This window comes from Bufo gargarizans, chromosome 4 (assembly GCF_014858855.1).
Source record: "Bufo gargarizans isolate SCDJY-AF-19 chromosome 4, ASM1485885v1, whole genome shotgun sequence".
Lineage (NCBI taxonomy): Eukaryota > Metazoa > Chordata > Amphibia > Anura > Bufonidae > Bufo > Bufo gargarizans.
The window spans coordinates 392,918,585-392,934,142 of record NC_058083.1 but is presented as its reverse complement, the minus strand read 5'-3'; the positions used below and the strand labels follow the sequence as shown (position 1 = coordinate 392,934,142).

The following is a 15,558-nucleotide window of genomic DNA, read 5'->3' as shown; positions in this document are numbered from 1 at the left end:
AATATGTATATCGATGCAATACTTAATGATTTTTCATTTAATTAGCAAAGATTTCGAACATTCTGTTTTGACTTTGTCATTATGGGATATTGAGTGCAGAATGATGGGGAGAAAACGTATTTTTGTATTTTAGCACAAGGCCGCAACATAAATGTGCAAAAAGTGAAAGGGTCTGAAGACTTTTTGAATGCATTGTAAGCACAGATGTTCCCATTGCCATTGGACTAGTTTACACATTTTAACTGTCTTATGGTTCTTATCCTGGTATTTGTTTATGCACTTTTTTTTTTTTGCTTTTAAACAAAAATCCATGAAATGTACTAAGTGTTATGTGGTCAGCTAATCACGTATCCCTGCTGTGTGCATGCCACCATATTTTTCAACTTCTGTAACAATGTCCTATGCTTGTCCGCAAAACGGACAAGAATAGGACATGTTCTATATTTTTGCGAAGCCACAGAACGCACAGTTCTGCCCTGTATCTCGGTTTGTATTCAGCTCATTAGCCAGCCTTCTTCACCTGAGGGAGGATATCCAGCCTGCCATATGACTGACAGGCGGGACATCCTGTCCAGCCTTGTCAACCTCATGACTGCACCTCTGCCAAAGCTTACATTCGGCTTCGGGAGCTGATACTTCCGGGTAAAAAATATCCATAATAATAATTAAAAAAAAGCCCTCCATAATAAAAATTTATTCTTCCCCAAAGAATATTTCAGATACAGAAGTCACAGCTGTCTTACCACCTAAAGTGTATGCTGGTTATACAGTGGCAGACAATTGCCTATAGTTGACAATCATTAGGGTTCTAATGAATCCAGCAATTAAGAACGTACAATTAATGCCGAAAGGTTGAAACTGATGGACCAAGTTCTTTTTAAAACCTAAGTAACTATATATATGATAATAATTAGACTACTTAAAAGAACCTAAAGGTTTATTTTTAATCTGTTTTTGATGGAGTGAGAGCATAATATAATAAACATCTTTAGATACAGAACCTGGGACTTAAAGTAGGGCTGGATTCGAGCGTATTATTTTTATTGGGTGGTTGTTGTTTTTTTCTCAAAACAGGAGTGGATACTAAAGGAAGGAGAAGTACGATGGTTAATGTAGTACTCACTTTCGCATTCACTACGGTCAGGCGTCATTCATGGCACTGGTCTGGCAAGGATGGCAGCTGCGTTAAAGGTACCATCTTTCTTGTACAGCATGTCCAGCTTCGGGCAACCCCTTCTTACAATATGCGAATAGGGGACACCTGGATGGATGTCTAAGGATCCGGGATCATTCGCGGTCACAATAAGCAGTAATGGGGACATTTGGAAGGGGGAAGTGGTGAACGTTCTTTCATATAACTTTATTTATTTAGGTATACAGCTTGACATGTTAACTTTGGCACAGCGAGAATATGAAACGGAAGAGCCCGATCCTGTAAATTACTAGGATGAGTGACTCAAAAACTCTGTAGTAGGGAAATAGTTTGTTTTGCTGTTACTGTGGTAATGAAAGGGTTGGGAAACCTGAGGCAAAGGCATCCAATCCCCACCTAGCATGCTGCCAAACCACAGATTACTCCATGGAAATCTCCTTATCAAAGGGAACTCCAAACAGAAAAGGCAAGTCTTGCCCAGGGTAGAGAGACTTTTCCCTTTCACGTAACACTTCATAGTCATAAATGCCTGAGGAAGCGTGCAGCTGGACACATGGAAAGTACATGTTAATGCATAAAATTCCTGTCTTGGGTTGTAATAAGCAAAAGGGTTCAATTATTTTAAAGGGGCTGTCTGTCAATGAATTTTATTTTATTTTTTTAAGGCATAGGAAGATGTAAAGTAGTAAAAGAAGTCATGCTCATTGTTACTAATGCCCCACTGCTCCAATACTGTCTTTTTCTCTTCCCCCACTGGTCTCAACTTTCTGGTCCTTCTCAACATAAAGGAATGCCTGCACAGTGCCAATGATTGGCTAAGCAATTATTTCCTGTGTCGAGAAAGACCAGGAAGTAGATACGGTGAGAGACCACTAAGCATCAAAATGGGAGTGGTGGGGATCGGTAAGGTTAACATTAACTTTACATTTAGTTTTTTAAATTATGTTCTGAGAGGTTCTTTTTTAAAATAGGTAATAATAATCTGCCAGAGAAAGTTATTTAAGTAGCAAGCATCCTGGTTTTGCAGTGTACATCGTAGTAAAATGATAGTGTAGCATCTTCAGGATTTCAATAGTAAAACAACTAATTTGTCAGAGAAATTACAAAGCCTCATCTGCTTAGGGGCTTTAATAGTAAGACTTTATCATCCAACAGCCTGACCTACCTCTTCTATATCATCTTCTGGTATCAGCCCTAAATTTCGAACTACAGATTTAGCGTTCTTTGTGAGTAGAGATGTACTTTAAATTAGAGCATTAAGCAACATACAGAGGACCATTTGGTAATTACATAAGTTACAAATTTACTGTATTTATCAGCTGCGGACTGTCTTAGGGTACTTTCACACTAGCGTTTTTCTTTTCCGGCGCCGAGTTCCGTCCTAGGGGCTCAAATCCGGAAAAGAACTGATCAGTTTTATCCTAATGCATTCTGAATGGAGAGTAATCCGTTCAGGATGCATCAGGATGTCTTCAGTTCAGTCTTTTTGACTGATCAGGCTTTTCAGAAAACCGTAGCATGCTGTATTTTTACCTCCGGCCAAAAATCCTGAACACTTTGACTGAACGCCGGATCAGGCCTTTTTCCCATTCCCTTGCATTAACACCGGATCCGGCGCCGTGTGTTTCGATCCGGCTTATGCATGTTAAACCCGAAAAATGTGAAGTCCATAAATGGCGGATCTGCTTTTTCCAATGCATTTTTTTATTGTGATCAAAGTCCTGATCAGGATTCAAATGTAATCCGTTTTCACGCGTTTTTTCCGGATCCAGCGGGCAGTTCCGGTGTCGGAATTGAACGCCGGATTTAAACGATAGTGTGAAAGTAGCCTTAGGCTACTTTCACACTAGGGTTTTAGTGTTCCGGTATTGAGATCCGTCATAGGGGCTCAATACCGGGAGAAAAAACGCTTCCGTTTTGTCCCCATTCATTGTCAATGGAGATAAAACTGGACAGAACGGAATGCTCCAAAATGCATTCCGTTCCGTTTAGTTGCGTTCCCATACTGGAGAGCAAACCACAACATGTTGTAGTTGGCTTTCCGTCCTGGGATGCAGAGCAAGACGGATCCGGCATGACCCCCAATACAAGTCAATAGGGACAAATCAATTTTCTCTGCCACAATAGAAAACGGATCCGTCCTCCATTGACTTTCAGTGGAGTTCATGATGGATCCGTCCTGGCTATGTTAAAGATAATACAACCGGATCCGTTCATAACTAATGCAGATGGTTGTATTATAAGTAACGTAAGAGTTTTTACTGAACCATGCCGGATGCAGTAAAAACACCAGTGTGAAATTAGCCTTAGAGTGCCTAGGGCTGCACCAGATTTATCACAGAGGCTCAGACTGGATGATGAATTTGGTACGGAATAGACACTTTTCTCTGACTGTATACCAACTATTGGTTGGCCTACTTAGAGAAAGATTTTTATGCCAGAGTTGTGGTGCAAAATTATGTATATTAGGCCCTACCCCTTTTCCCATGAAACCATGCCACAATAGATCCCACCACTTTGTTTAGACAGATTTGTGGCACAGAGACACAATTCTGGGCCACAGTGTATGAAACAAAAACATTAGTATGATATTATATTATAGGCTCAAACTAGGGCTGAAAAGATTACTCGATTGAATAGAGCAATTTGACAAAAAAAATCCTTGAGGATTAGTTTGTGCCATGTAACCACGGAGGCGGGAGTGAAGCGCTTGCTATTACTTACGAGAAGAAGATGGAGGAGCTGTGGAGCGACACCCCTACAGGAAAGGTAAGTACTGGCACTGAGAACATGGCTAGGAGGGGGAGATGGTGGCACTGGGGGGCAAGCTGGTGGCACTGAGGGGGCAGCCGCTGGCACTAGGAGCAGCTGATGGCACTAAGGGAGAACCTGATGGCATGGGGGGAAGCAACTGGTGGCACGGGGGGGGGGGGGGATGATTAGTTTTATAAAGAAAAACGTTTCTTCAATTAGTTTTTATTAGAGTACTCGATTAATCAATAGAATACTTGATTACAAAAATAGTCGATAGCTGCAGCCCTAGCTCGTATACCAGCAAAGTCTCTTACACCAGCTTAAGCTTGGGATCTGCTCACTCTAAATATAGGGCTTTATTAACCACCTCCCGTCCGAATATAAACGTCCGGGAGGTGGTTCTCCATCTCTGAATGGACGTTTTAAAATGTCCATTCAGAGACTGCAGCTGCAGGCTAATCATGCAGCTGCTAAACGGGTTGCCAGCTGTCAGTGACAGCAGGGCAACCCTTAGAGAAGACAGGGACAGTTCCCAGGTGTCCCTGCCTTCTAGATCGCTGCATACACAGCGCTATGCGCTTCCTGTTCCAGCCCAGTGGTTATGTGACCGCCGAAGCCGGGTGAGTGTCGGAGCTGTAAAGTATTTCACAGACCTCGATCAGCCCTGCACCAAGGCTGTACAGCCTCTCTGGGGGGGGTGTATTTCTCCTGTAACTGGGGCTACTAGGTCAGCCCCAGTTACAGGAGAAATCAACAGTTAAAAAAAAAAAAAAAAAGTTAAGGAAGGAATAAAAAAAAAGTAAGGAATAAAAAAAAAAGTTAAAAATAGGAAAAAAAAAAATATTTGGTATTTCCACGTCCATAACGGGCTGCTCTATAAATATATCACATGATCGACCCAGTCCGATAAGCACCATTTAAAAAAAAAAAAAAAAGCCATTTTTGTCACCTCATCACAAAAAGTGCAACACCAAGTGATCAAAAAGGCATATGTCCCGCAAAATAGTACCAATAAAACCTGTCACCTCATACCGGAAAAAATTAGCCCCAACATAAGAAAATCGCTCAAAAATTTTTAAAAAACTATAGCTCTCAGAACATGGACACATTAAAACATAATTGTTTTGTTTAAAAAATGCTATTATTGTGTAAAACTTAAATAAATAAGAAAAAATATACATATAAGGTATTGTCACGTCCGTAACAATCTGCTCTATAAAAATGTCACTTGACCGAACCCTTCAGGTGAACGCTGTAAAAATAAATAAATAAATAATAACTGTGCTAAAACCACAAATTTTTGGGTCACCTTGCCCCATAAAGTGTTATAATGAACGATCAAAAAAATCATATGTACCCAAAAATAGTACCAATAAAACTGGCACCTTATCCCATAGTTTCCATAATAGGGTCACTTCTTGGTAGTTTCAGGGGGGGCTTCAAATGGGACATGGCATCTAAAAACAATGTGGCGCTCCTTTTCTTCTGCGCCCTGCCATGTGCCCATACAGCAGTTTATGACCACATGTGGGGTGTTTCTGTAAACCGCAGAATCTGGGTAATAAATATTGAGTTTTGTTTGGCTGCTAACCATCGATGTGTTAAAGAAAAAACTGGATTAAAATGGAAAATCTGCCAAAAAGTTAAAATTTGATCTCCATTTTCCTTTAATTCTTGTGGAACGCCTAAAGGGTTGACAAAGTTTATAAAATCGGTTTTAAGTAACTTAAGGGGTGTAGTTTCTACAATGGGGTCATTTATGGGGGTATCCAGTATGTAGGCCCCACAAAGTGACTTCAGACCTGAACTGGTCCTTAAAAAGTGGGTTTTGGCACGTTTCAAAATTTTTTAAAGAATTGCTTCAAAACTTCTAAGCCTTGTAAAGTCCCCAAAAAATAAAATTACATTTCCAAAATGATGCCAACATAAAGTAGACATATAGAGGATGTTAAGTAATAAATATTTTATGAGGTATCACTTTCTGTTTTAAAAGCAGAGAAGTTTTTCCAAATTTTTGGTAAATTTGGGATTATTTCATAAATAAAGGTGAAATATATTGACTAAAATTTATGACTAGCATGAAGTACAATGTGTCACAAGAAAACAATCTCTGAATGACTTGGATAAGTAAAAGCGTTCCAAAGTTATTACCACATAAAGTGAGATATGTCAGATTTGCAAAATTAGGCCTGGTCAGGAAGAGGGTAAATGGCCCAGATGGGAAGTGGTTAATCCATGCATTCCATAATTCTGGATTTATAAAGTTGCAAAACAAAGCACTGTCCATTTTTTGGGTTTAGTTGGTCAAAAAAGTCACACCATTTTGCATTTTTACTCCACTCACATCAGTCTTGTAAAGTGGATGTGAAAGTATGTGTGGTTAGCCTGTCGACATGATTTATCAATTGTGAATTTTTAAGTCTCAAAAACTGTTGCAATCTTATTCCAGTAAAGAGATGGCCTAGAAAGAGGAGTAACATCTCAGACAGAAGTGATAGACTTAAACGGGTTGTCCAGGATTAAATTTTTCCCAGATGCCTGCAGCCTGCTTCTGCTAGGGAAAGAATCATTCACCTGCTCCCCACCACTGTACTCCTGCGGGATGGCTCTGGTGTGCCTATCTTCAGTCTGTGACTTGTTTAATTCCTCCCCACCATGGGCATAGTCACCTGCTCTGCTACAGCCAACCGCTGGCTTCAGCGTAGACGTTTCAGAAGCGACACATAACCACTGAAGCCAGTGGTTGGCTGTGGCGGGCAGGTGACCATGCCTATGCCCGGGAGAAAATAAACAAGTCACGGACCAGAAGATGGACATGAGGGAACCAGCGTACATGATCAGAGTGGAGGGGAGCAAGTAAGCATGTTCCTTGCCCTGGAGGCGACAGGCTATGGGCATTATTTATTCCCGGACAATTCTTTAAAGATGCAGCAAACATATCAAATACTATTTGACATTTGCTAAGTTCTGAGAAAATTATGGTGAGCTCACACCACCATTATCTATTTCCATTGTTCTGGTCCATTAGAGGAGCAGAACAATGAAAATAACAGATGTGCAGGTTCGGCACATAACTGACCCGAATGGAGACAAACAGATCCCACTGACTATAATAGTCTGTTAGGTTTCCATTTGGGATCCTGCTTTTTTGTGCATAGGGGTTTCTTCCTGCTGTTTTTTTTTTATAGAATCTGCGATGAAGGTCCTGAACTGAGCCCCCAATGGAGATGTTAACAGGCCCTTGCACAGCAACGTAGACTCCTGAAAAACTGACTTAAAAAATTCCTCTCATCATAAATTCTCCATCAGAGATGTGATTTAATTTTTGAATACTAGTTGGAGTTTTTTTTTTAATGTGACTAACAATTCTGTTACTGAGTTTTTCGGGGCTATTCACATTGCTTTGGCATACAGTTTCAGTAAACTGGCAATGAGTTGCTACAGGTGTGAAATTGAATTAAAGATTAAATTCTAATGCAGTCGGAAGCAATCTTTTGAAGTGAGCCACTGGGGAAGACTTTATTTTTGATCAGTTGATTTGCGTTTTCATTAAATTCGTGTACATCAGATTGGATTGGACTACTTCCTTGATTACTTGCTGCAACACTGCATTTTGTACAAACATGCTGCAATGTTATTATATTCTCATAACAGATCCTTATGATAATTACTGGAGTATAAACATGGATGACAGCAAAAAGGGAAAAAGAAAAAATGTGTTTAGCCCAGAGCCAGATAAAACTCTGCTGCCACTCTGCCGTAGCGACCAGACCCCATTCCCAACCCTATGAGCATCCGGCACACTTCCACCTACAGAAGAATGGATGAAGTTTTGCTTCATCAGTCTCTATCATTCCCAGTAAATGGAGTCACAATCTGCTTCTGCCAGACATAAAGCAAGCAAGGAGACTGCTACAGGAAACAGGAGCTACACGAAGCAGCAGTCTGCCCATATGTAACTGCCATAAAGCAGATGGCACACTATAGGAGCATGTGTGCGGTACGCATGTCGGGGAAAGGGTAAAATACACTGCTGTGATTATTAGCGGGGACACTGCTGTTAGTCATGGGTAGGGAAGAAAACAGGACACTGCTGGAACAACTGTGGGAGAAGGAGGAATATGTGGACCTTAAAAGTGTTTTCCAGGACCTAGAAATGGTTGACCTATCCTCAGGTATAAAAAAGTATTGTTAGGAGTAGGCAAACCTTCCCTTTACATTCCAGGATTGGGTCATAATCGCATCCATGTTCCCTTCCCAAAGCCAGCTCAAGAGATTGTAGCCATAAAAACAGTAAGATGGAACCCCTTCACAGAGACCAGAGACCCCTATCATAAAACGTGAATATAGCGTGAGGGTCAAGTACAAGCTTTACAAAGACCAGAACAGTTAAAGGGGTCAGGCTAGCGTCCTCTCCAGCCGAGGTCACACATGAAACCCCTATCTTGCGATATACATCAAAGAAATATATGGACTAATCCATATTTGGGCCACATGAGAACTCAGGCCATGAATATGCTTCTACGGTATAAAAATCTAATTGATCCCAGATCAGTAACAGGGAGCAATTAGATAACTCCAGCTGTCCTGCCATTACCTTCGCCATGCTTGGTACGCATATGTGTGGGACATTAGGACGGAGTAGATAGAGATAATATGAAATTGCTAGGATGCATGCTCGAAAACATATTTCAATACAAAGATTTTGAGGCAGACCTGATGGGCCGCAAAGGTCATAAAAGGTCATTATCATACTCACTGGCCTCCTCTTACATCATAGGCCGCGGAGGGTTGTGGGGGGAATCTACAGACCTTTTAACCTGTTATTTCTTTAGGGATCACTAGAATGATGGACTGACCGATATTTGTGCTTCCCCAGACAACCTGACTTACCCGTTGCATAACATATTAAGTTCTGTTTTTATCTCGCTTTTATTTCCCAAACTGTTATTTTGCATTATCTGTATATTTTATGTTGTATTTGATAACCCCATTGTTTGCACACATTGTCCTTTTATATTAAAAATTCACTTTAATAAGAGCCTTCTTGTGTTCTAACAATTCCATGACCTTAGAAGAAGAGTTAGGCTACTTTCACACTTGCGCTTGATCGGATCCGTTCTGAACGGATCCGATCATATTAATGCAGACGGAGGCTCCGTTCAGTACGGATCCGTCTGCATTAATAACTTAGAAAAATTTCTAAGTGCGAGAGTAGCCTGAGCGGATCCGCTCAGACTTTCAATGTAAAGTCAATGGGGGACGGATCCACTTGAAGATTGAGCCATATGGTGTCATCTTCAAGCGGATCCGTTCCCATTGACTTACATTGTAAGTCTGGACGGATCCGCACGCCTCCGCACGGCCAGGCGGACACCCGAACGCTGCAAGCAGCGTTCAGCTGTCCGCCTGGCCGTGCGGAGGCTGAACGCCGCCAGACTGATGCAGTCTGAGTGGATCCGCATCCATTCAGACTGCATCAGGGCTGGACGGAAGCGTTCTGCTCCGCTCGTGAGCTCCTTCAAACGGAGCTCACGAGCGGACAGCAGAACGCTAGTGTGAAAGTAGCCTTACCTATATGTGGTATTAACCTGTGAATGTTAGCAGTTGTAGAGTGTACTTGGACGTTACTTAAAACTTCAGCCTGATATGACAAGTGGTGGCAGCCAAGATTGATTAGTTTTGGATGACGGAGTGCTGAAAAGGGAGGTCCAGCGTGACCCTGCAGCCTCCCATCCTGAATTTAAGTCCGTGATCCTGACTGTCATCAATATCAGATCTGTCAAGGTCAGACACCTAGCGGCTTTGCCCAGTGTCAGAAATTATATAATAGACAGAACTGGAAACAAAAGGCTCCATACCCTGTGTAGTTTCCTCAGGATAAGGCCTCTTGCACATGAACGTATTTTCATTCCATGTCCATTCCTTTTTTTGCGGACCGTATACGGAACCATTCACTTCAATGGGTCCGCAAAAAAATGGAAGGTACTCCATGTGCACTCTGTTTCCATATTTCCGTTCCGCAAAAAAATAGAACATGTCCCACAAAAATCAAGCCCTCACACAACTCCATAGAAAGAAAAATAAAGTTATGGGTCTTGGGAAGGGATAATGCAAAAAAATGTTTTTCTTTGAAAATAAAAAAGGGTTTTATTCCAAAAAAATCTGTGGAGGGCGCCGTTATGCGGTGGATCTGTGGAGGGCGCCGTTATGCGGTGGATCTGTGGAGGGCGCCGTTATGCGGTGGATCTGTGGAGGGCGCCGTTATGCGGTGGATCTGTGGAGGGCGCCGTTATGCGGTGGATCTGTGGAGGGCGCCGTTATGGGGTGGATCTGTGGAGGGCGCCGTTATGCGGTGGATCTGTGGAGGGCGCCGTTATGCGGTGGATCTGTGGAGGGCGCCGTTATGCGGTGGATCTGTGGAGGGCGCCGTTATGCGGTGGATCTGTGGAGGGCGCCGTTATGCGGTGGATCTGTGGAGGGCGCCGTTATGCGGTGGATCTGTGGAGGGCGCCGTTATGCGGTGGATCTGTGGAGGGCGCCGTTATGCGGTGGATCTGTGGAGGGCGCCGTTATGCGGTGGATCTGTGGAGGGCGCCGTTATGCGGTGGATCTGTGGAGGGCGCCGTTATGCGGTGGATCTGTGGAGGGCGCCGTTATGGGGTAGATCTGTGGAGGGTGCCGTTATGGGGTGGATCTGTGGGGGACGCGCTGTTATGGGGTGGATCTGTGGAGGACGCACCGTTATGGGGTGGATCTGTGGAGGACGCGCCGTTATGGGGTGGATCTGTGGAGGGCGCTGTTATAGGGGATGTGTACTATGACACACAGGGCCATGAGGGGGGCCAGCATAAGACATATAGCATCTTATGCTGGTCCCCCTCATGGCTCTTTGTGTCCAAAACTGCGCACATAACTGGCTTTGTGTGTAAAGTATTTTACTAGTGTGTAAAACAATCTCTCTCCTATTGATAACAGGTCCGGCCTCTGTAGTCACTGTCACTATGAATGCACTGCAGCGAGCTGGCCGGCTGGCGCGTGACTGACGTCACTTAGTAACGCTCCTCCCACTTCAGGAAGCAGGAGCGTTACTAAGTGACGTCAGTCACGCGCCGGCCTTCCCGCTCGCTGCTGTTCGCTGCAGTGCATTCATCGTGACAGTGAGCATTACAGAGGCTGGACCTGTTATCAATAGGAGAGAGATTGTTTCACACACTAGTAAAATACTTTACACACAGAGCCAGTTATGTGCGCAGGGCCCCTTCATATATAATCGCGGCATTTTCGGGTCGGCCAAATCGGCATATCGCATTTGCCGATTATCGCGATTCGATTAATTTTGCGATATATCGTGCAGCCCTAGTAGCTGCATGTGCATATATGAATTAAAGGGTTATTCCCATCTCAGACATTGGGAGCATATCGCTAGGATATGCCCCAAATGTCTGATAGGTGCAGGTCCCACTTCTTGGACCTACACCTATGCATAGAACGAAGCCCACAAAGTCCCGGAGGAAGCACCGCGCATACGCGGCCGCCCTCCATTCATGCTCAGGAATTTTCAAAAGTCCCATTGAAATAAATGGGAGGAGTAGCCACCGCTCCATTTACTTCTATGGGGCCTGACGGAAAAATCTGAGCCAGCACTCTGCTATTTTCAGTGCTCTCATAGGAATGAATAGAGGGCGCACATGAGCGGTGCGTCCTCGGGGACTTTGTGGGCTACGTTCTAAGCATAGGTGCGGTGGGACCCGCACCTATCAGACATTGGAGGCATAGCCTAGCCATATGCCCCCCAATGTCTGGGATGGGAATAACCCTTTAACTTACAGGAGTTATGGAGTTGGAGTCACTCAGCAGAAGTGTCAGGGTGGCCAGGCTCTAAACAGACCCAATCTAGCTGAACTGACATCCCTGAGGACGGGATACATCATCTCAAGTCAGTTTGAAGTCATGCAAACGAGAGGTTGTCTTCTAGTTCCAGTGCATGCGCATGAAAGGCTGGGTGTGCTTTCACCAGAAATCCTTTTCTGACAGGCTAGCAGCTTGTGACGCATATGCAGTGCACTGAAAAAGCTGATGCAAGTGCACAGGGCTTTACTGTGCATGTGCTGGAACCAGAGGACAACGATACGTGTGCAGGATTTAGAACAGGCTTCCGATGACATATGCTGTCCACAGAGGTATTAATCAAGCAGGTATGTTTATAGCCTGAGTACCATGACTCTAAGGAGCAACTTCACCGCCCTTTAGACAAGGTAAGCTGCTTACTTTAATCAAGAACACCTTTATATACTGTAGCTTAAGAACTAGAGTAAAAGCAAGTGGTGGTGCGCTCCATTTTATCAAGATACCATCATTATACACGTCTTTATGATCGCATTCAAACTTTGCTCCCCTGAAGAACAATTTATCTGAACTGGGGAAACGGGTTGTAACTTTAGGGAGAGTTGTTGAAGAATCTTCAGGACCACATAGGCGACAGTAGAGGGTTTAGCCACTGAGAGGTAGGGCCGCTCCTTTCGGGGCACGTGCTCTGCTTGTACACAAGGGCAGCCTCAGGGGCACAACAGGGACAATCCTGTATGAACCCAACTTCAAGGTGACTTGAACTCGGAATCGTGAGCAAGACGGGTCACACAACTCATGTAGCATAGTAGCCGCATCTATCTACATCTTTTTTTTTTTTTCCCCTGTTGTATTGTCATCTATAATGTCATCATAATTGCAGAAAAATACTGTCCTGCACTGCCAAATGTACTGTAGCAGTGTATCCTACAGACAGGGGAGATATGTTTGGAAGTCTTATCATTTCATCTTCTTGGTTCATTCCCAATTCCCCCGTGGCTTAAATAGGACACCTACATATAAAAGTGTTTTAGTACTTACAGACGTCATTACATTCATACAAGTAAAGAATTTTGTTCAAAATAAAAATGAAAATAAAATCATTAACCACTTACCAAACCCCAAGAATCAGAGCCAGCTCTTCCGCACACAGATCAGGCATCTGGAACTGATCTGGATCTGCTAACTTGATTTTATTAAGGACCGTGTCATCCTGTAACTCATGGTTCTGTCAGTGAAAAGATCATAATTAAAACCATAAATGTAAGATACTGCAACATCACAAAACTATTCTTGCAAAAATTTGGTCTGGTTACAGATAACTGAATAAAGCCTGACCTTCTTGCCCTAAAACTAAAATGCGGATAGATAATACAGATACAAAACTGTCTGAAAGCGTCTCATGCAGCTAGTAATTCTTGCTTGCAGACAAAAAATATTACCCTGGGATCTATGGCTTTCTTCACAGATATTGCTCAACTAAGCTCTATTCATGCTATTGCTTTCCCATTTCTGTAAAGGGCTCCATTATATCTGAAGGCAAGAATAGTGCAATTTGCCTATCCTGATGCAAAAAAATACAGGGATCAAGGGGATCAAACAGCAGCGTATGAATGCAGAAGGAAATATGGAAGTGTCGGAATAATGAACTCAAAGATGTAGAACTACACTGGAAAACAGCCTAAATATTAGGATTATGCCACAAGTTACTCTTTATTGCAATCTTTATGTAGAGTGACTTTTTGTGCCTTCCATAAATCATATTACATCAAAACAAATATTACTGTGAGAGGTCTCCAATATCTACTGTAACCTCTGGTCACATCACGTTGAGAGCTTACGTCAGAAGTTCTACCAAAGTATACCACTCACGGAAGGCTGAGATCCATCCCAATGTATAGACATACAGACAGGTTCCCATTGTACACGAAAAGTATACCACACTTTACATGTTTGTTTGCTTTTTTTGTACTACATTGTTTTATAAAGGGACCTAATAAACAAGCCCTACAGAGGCCAAAAGCACATTCTTTTGGCCTCCACTGGGTGAATAAAGCCCCAAGGATAAGTTTTTTGTATACACTGGATGCTTGTCCCATCTCCTATCAGTCCCTATATATGGACCAATTTCACAGGTAGTTTGAAGATACTGAGGGGCCATGATCATGACCATAGATTTTCACACCGGTTTATACTTTGTTAATACTAAAATCGGCTGCATAGGTCACATTCACTTATAAGCTTGAAATGTGAGTTGGCAATGTATATATATCCTGTGTATATGGACAAGAGCTATGTGTCTGAACATCGTTCTTTGCCAGCCCTAGCCTTTGAGAACCAGGTGTCCTTCTGTTAAATGAACCTACGATCTGGATAGATTGGAGGCTTGGGCAGATAAGGTTTAACACTGACAAATGTAAAGTTATGCACATGGGAAGGAATAATGTAAGTCACCCGTACTTATTAAATGGTAAAACACTCGGTAACACTGACATGGAAAAGGATCTAGGAATTTTAATAAACAGCAAACTAAGCTGCAAAAAACAGTGTCAGGCAGCTGCTGCCAAGGCCAATAAGATAATGGGTTGCATCAAAAGGGGCATAGATGCCCGTGATGAGAACATAGTCCTACCACTTTACAAATCATTAGTCAGACCACACATGGAGTACTGTGTACAGTTCTGGGCTCCAGTGAACAAAGCAGACATAGCAGAGCTGGAGAGGGTCCAGAGGAGGGCAACTAAAGTAATAACTGGAATGGGGGCAACTACAGTACCCTGAAAGATTATCAAAATTAGGGTTATTCACTTTAGAAAAAAAGACGACTGAGAGGAGATCTAATTAATATGTATAAATATATCAGGGGACAGTACAGAGATCTATCCCATCATCTATTCATTCCCAGGACTGTGACGAGGGGACATCCTCTGCGTCTGGAGGAAAGAAGGTTTGAACACAAACATAGAAGAGGATTCTTTACGGTAAGAGCAGTGAGACTATGGAACTCTGCCTGAGGAGGTGGTGATGGTGAGTACAATAGAGGAATTCAAGAGGGGCCTGGATGTATTTCTGGAGTGTAATAATATTACAGGCTATAGCTACTAGAGAGGGGTCGTTGATCCAGGGATTTATTCCAATTGCCTGATTGGAGTCGGGAAGGAATTTTTATTCCCCTAAAGTGAGGAAAATTGGCTTCTACCTCACAGGGTTTTTTTGCCTTCCTCTGGATCAACTTGCAGGATGACAGGCCGAACTGGATGGACAAATGTCTTTTTTCGTCCTTATGTACTATGTTATATGTTACTAAATGTTTAATCTCACTAAGACAATCCATACCTGTAGACCTTTATAGACCTCATAGAGGAGTTTCCCGCTTGGGACAACCCTCTGTGAGCCAAAATGTAAGCCCACAAAGAGTGCCACATACTCTGGCAGACCCTCACTGATCATGAGAAGGGGGATCTCATGTCCATGTATGAATAGAGCAACAGGTCGAGCTTGTGCACTGCTTATACATTCATTCCCTAAAGGACCTCTGGGGATCACAGAGCACAGCAAATGGCTATTTCTGGCAGTCCCATGAAGAGTGGATGCAGCAGTAGCGTGCGCGCTAAACAGGCCACTTCATTCCTATGGGGACATGAGACCTTTATTTCTGTGATTGCCCGGTGTCCCAGCAGTCGGACACCCACTAATCATATACCTTTCTCCTATCCTGTGAGTAGGGTATAAGTTTGTATTGTGGATAAAAACCCATTAATACTGAAGGCCATTTTTCAATTCAATGATATGGTTATTCCCAT

General features: G+C 42.9%; 1 protein-coding gene across 2 annotated transcripts in view; it reads right to left on the bottom strand.

Moving 5' to 3' along the window:
* TTC27 (tetratricopeptide repeat domain 27) overlaps window positions 1-15,558 on the bottom strand; it is a 370,180-nt gene that overhangs the window by 240,400 nt on the left and 114,222 nt on the right. For both annotated transcript variants that reach the window (XM_044290184.1, XM_044290186.1), the window contains one exon: window positions 12,871-12,983. In XM_044290184.1, the coding sequence (XP_044146119.1) occupies window positions 12,871-12,983 (113 nt within the window). The remainder of the gene's footprint in view (window positions 1-12,870; window positions 12,984-15,558) is intronic.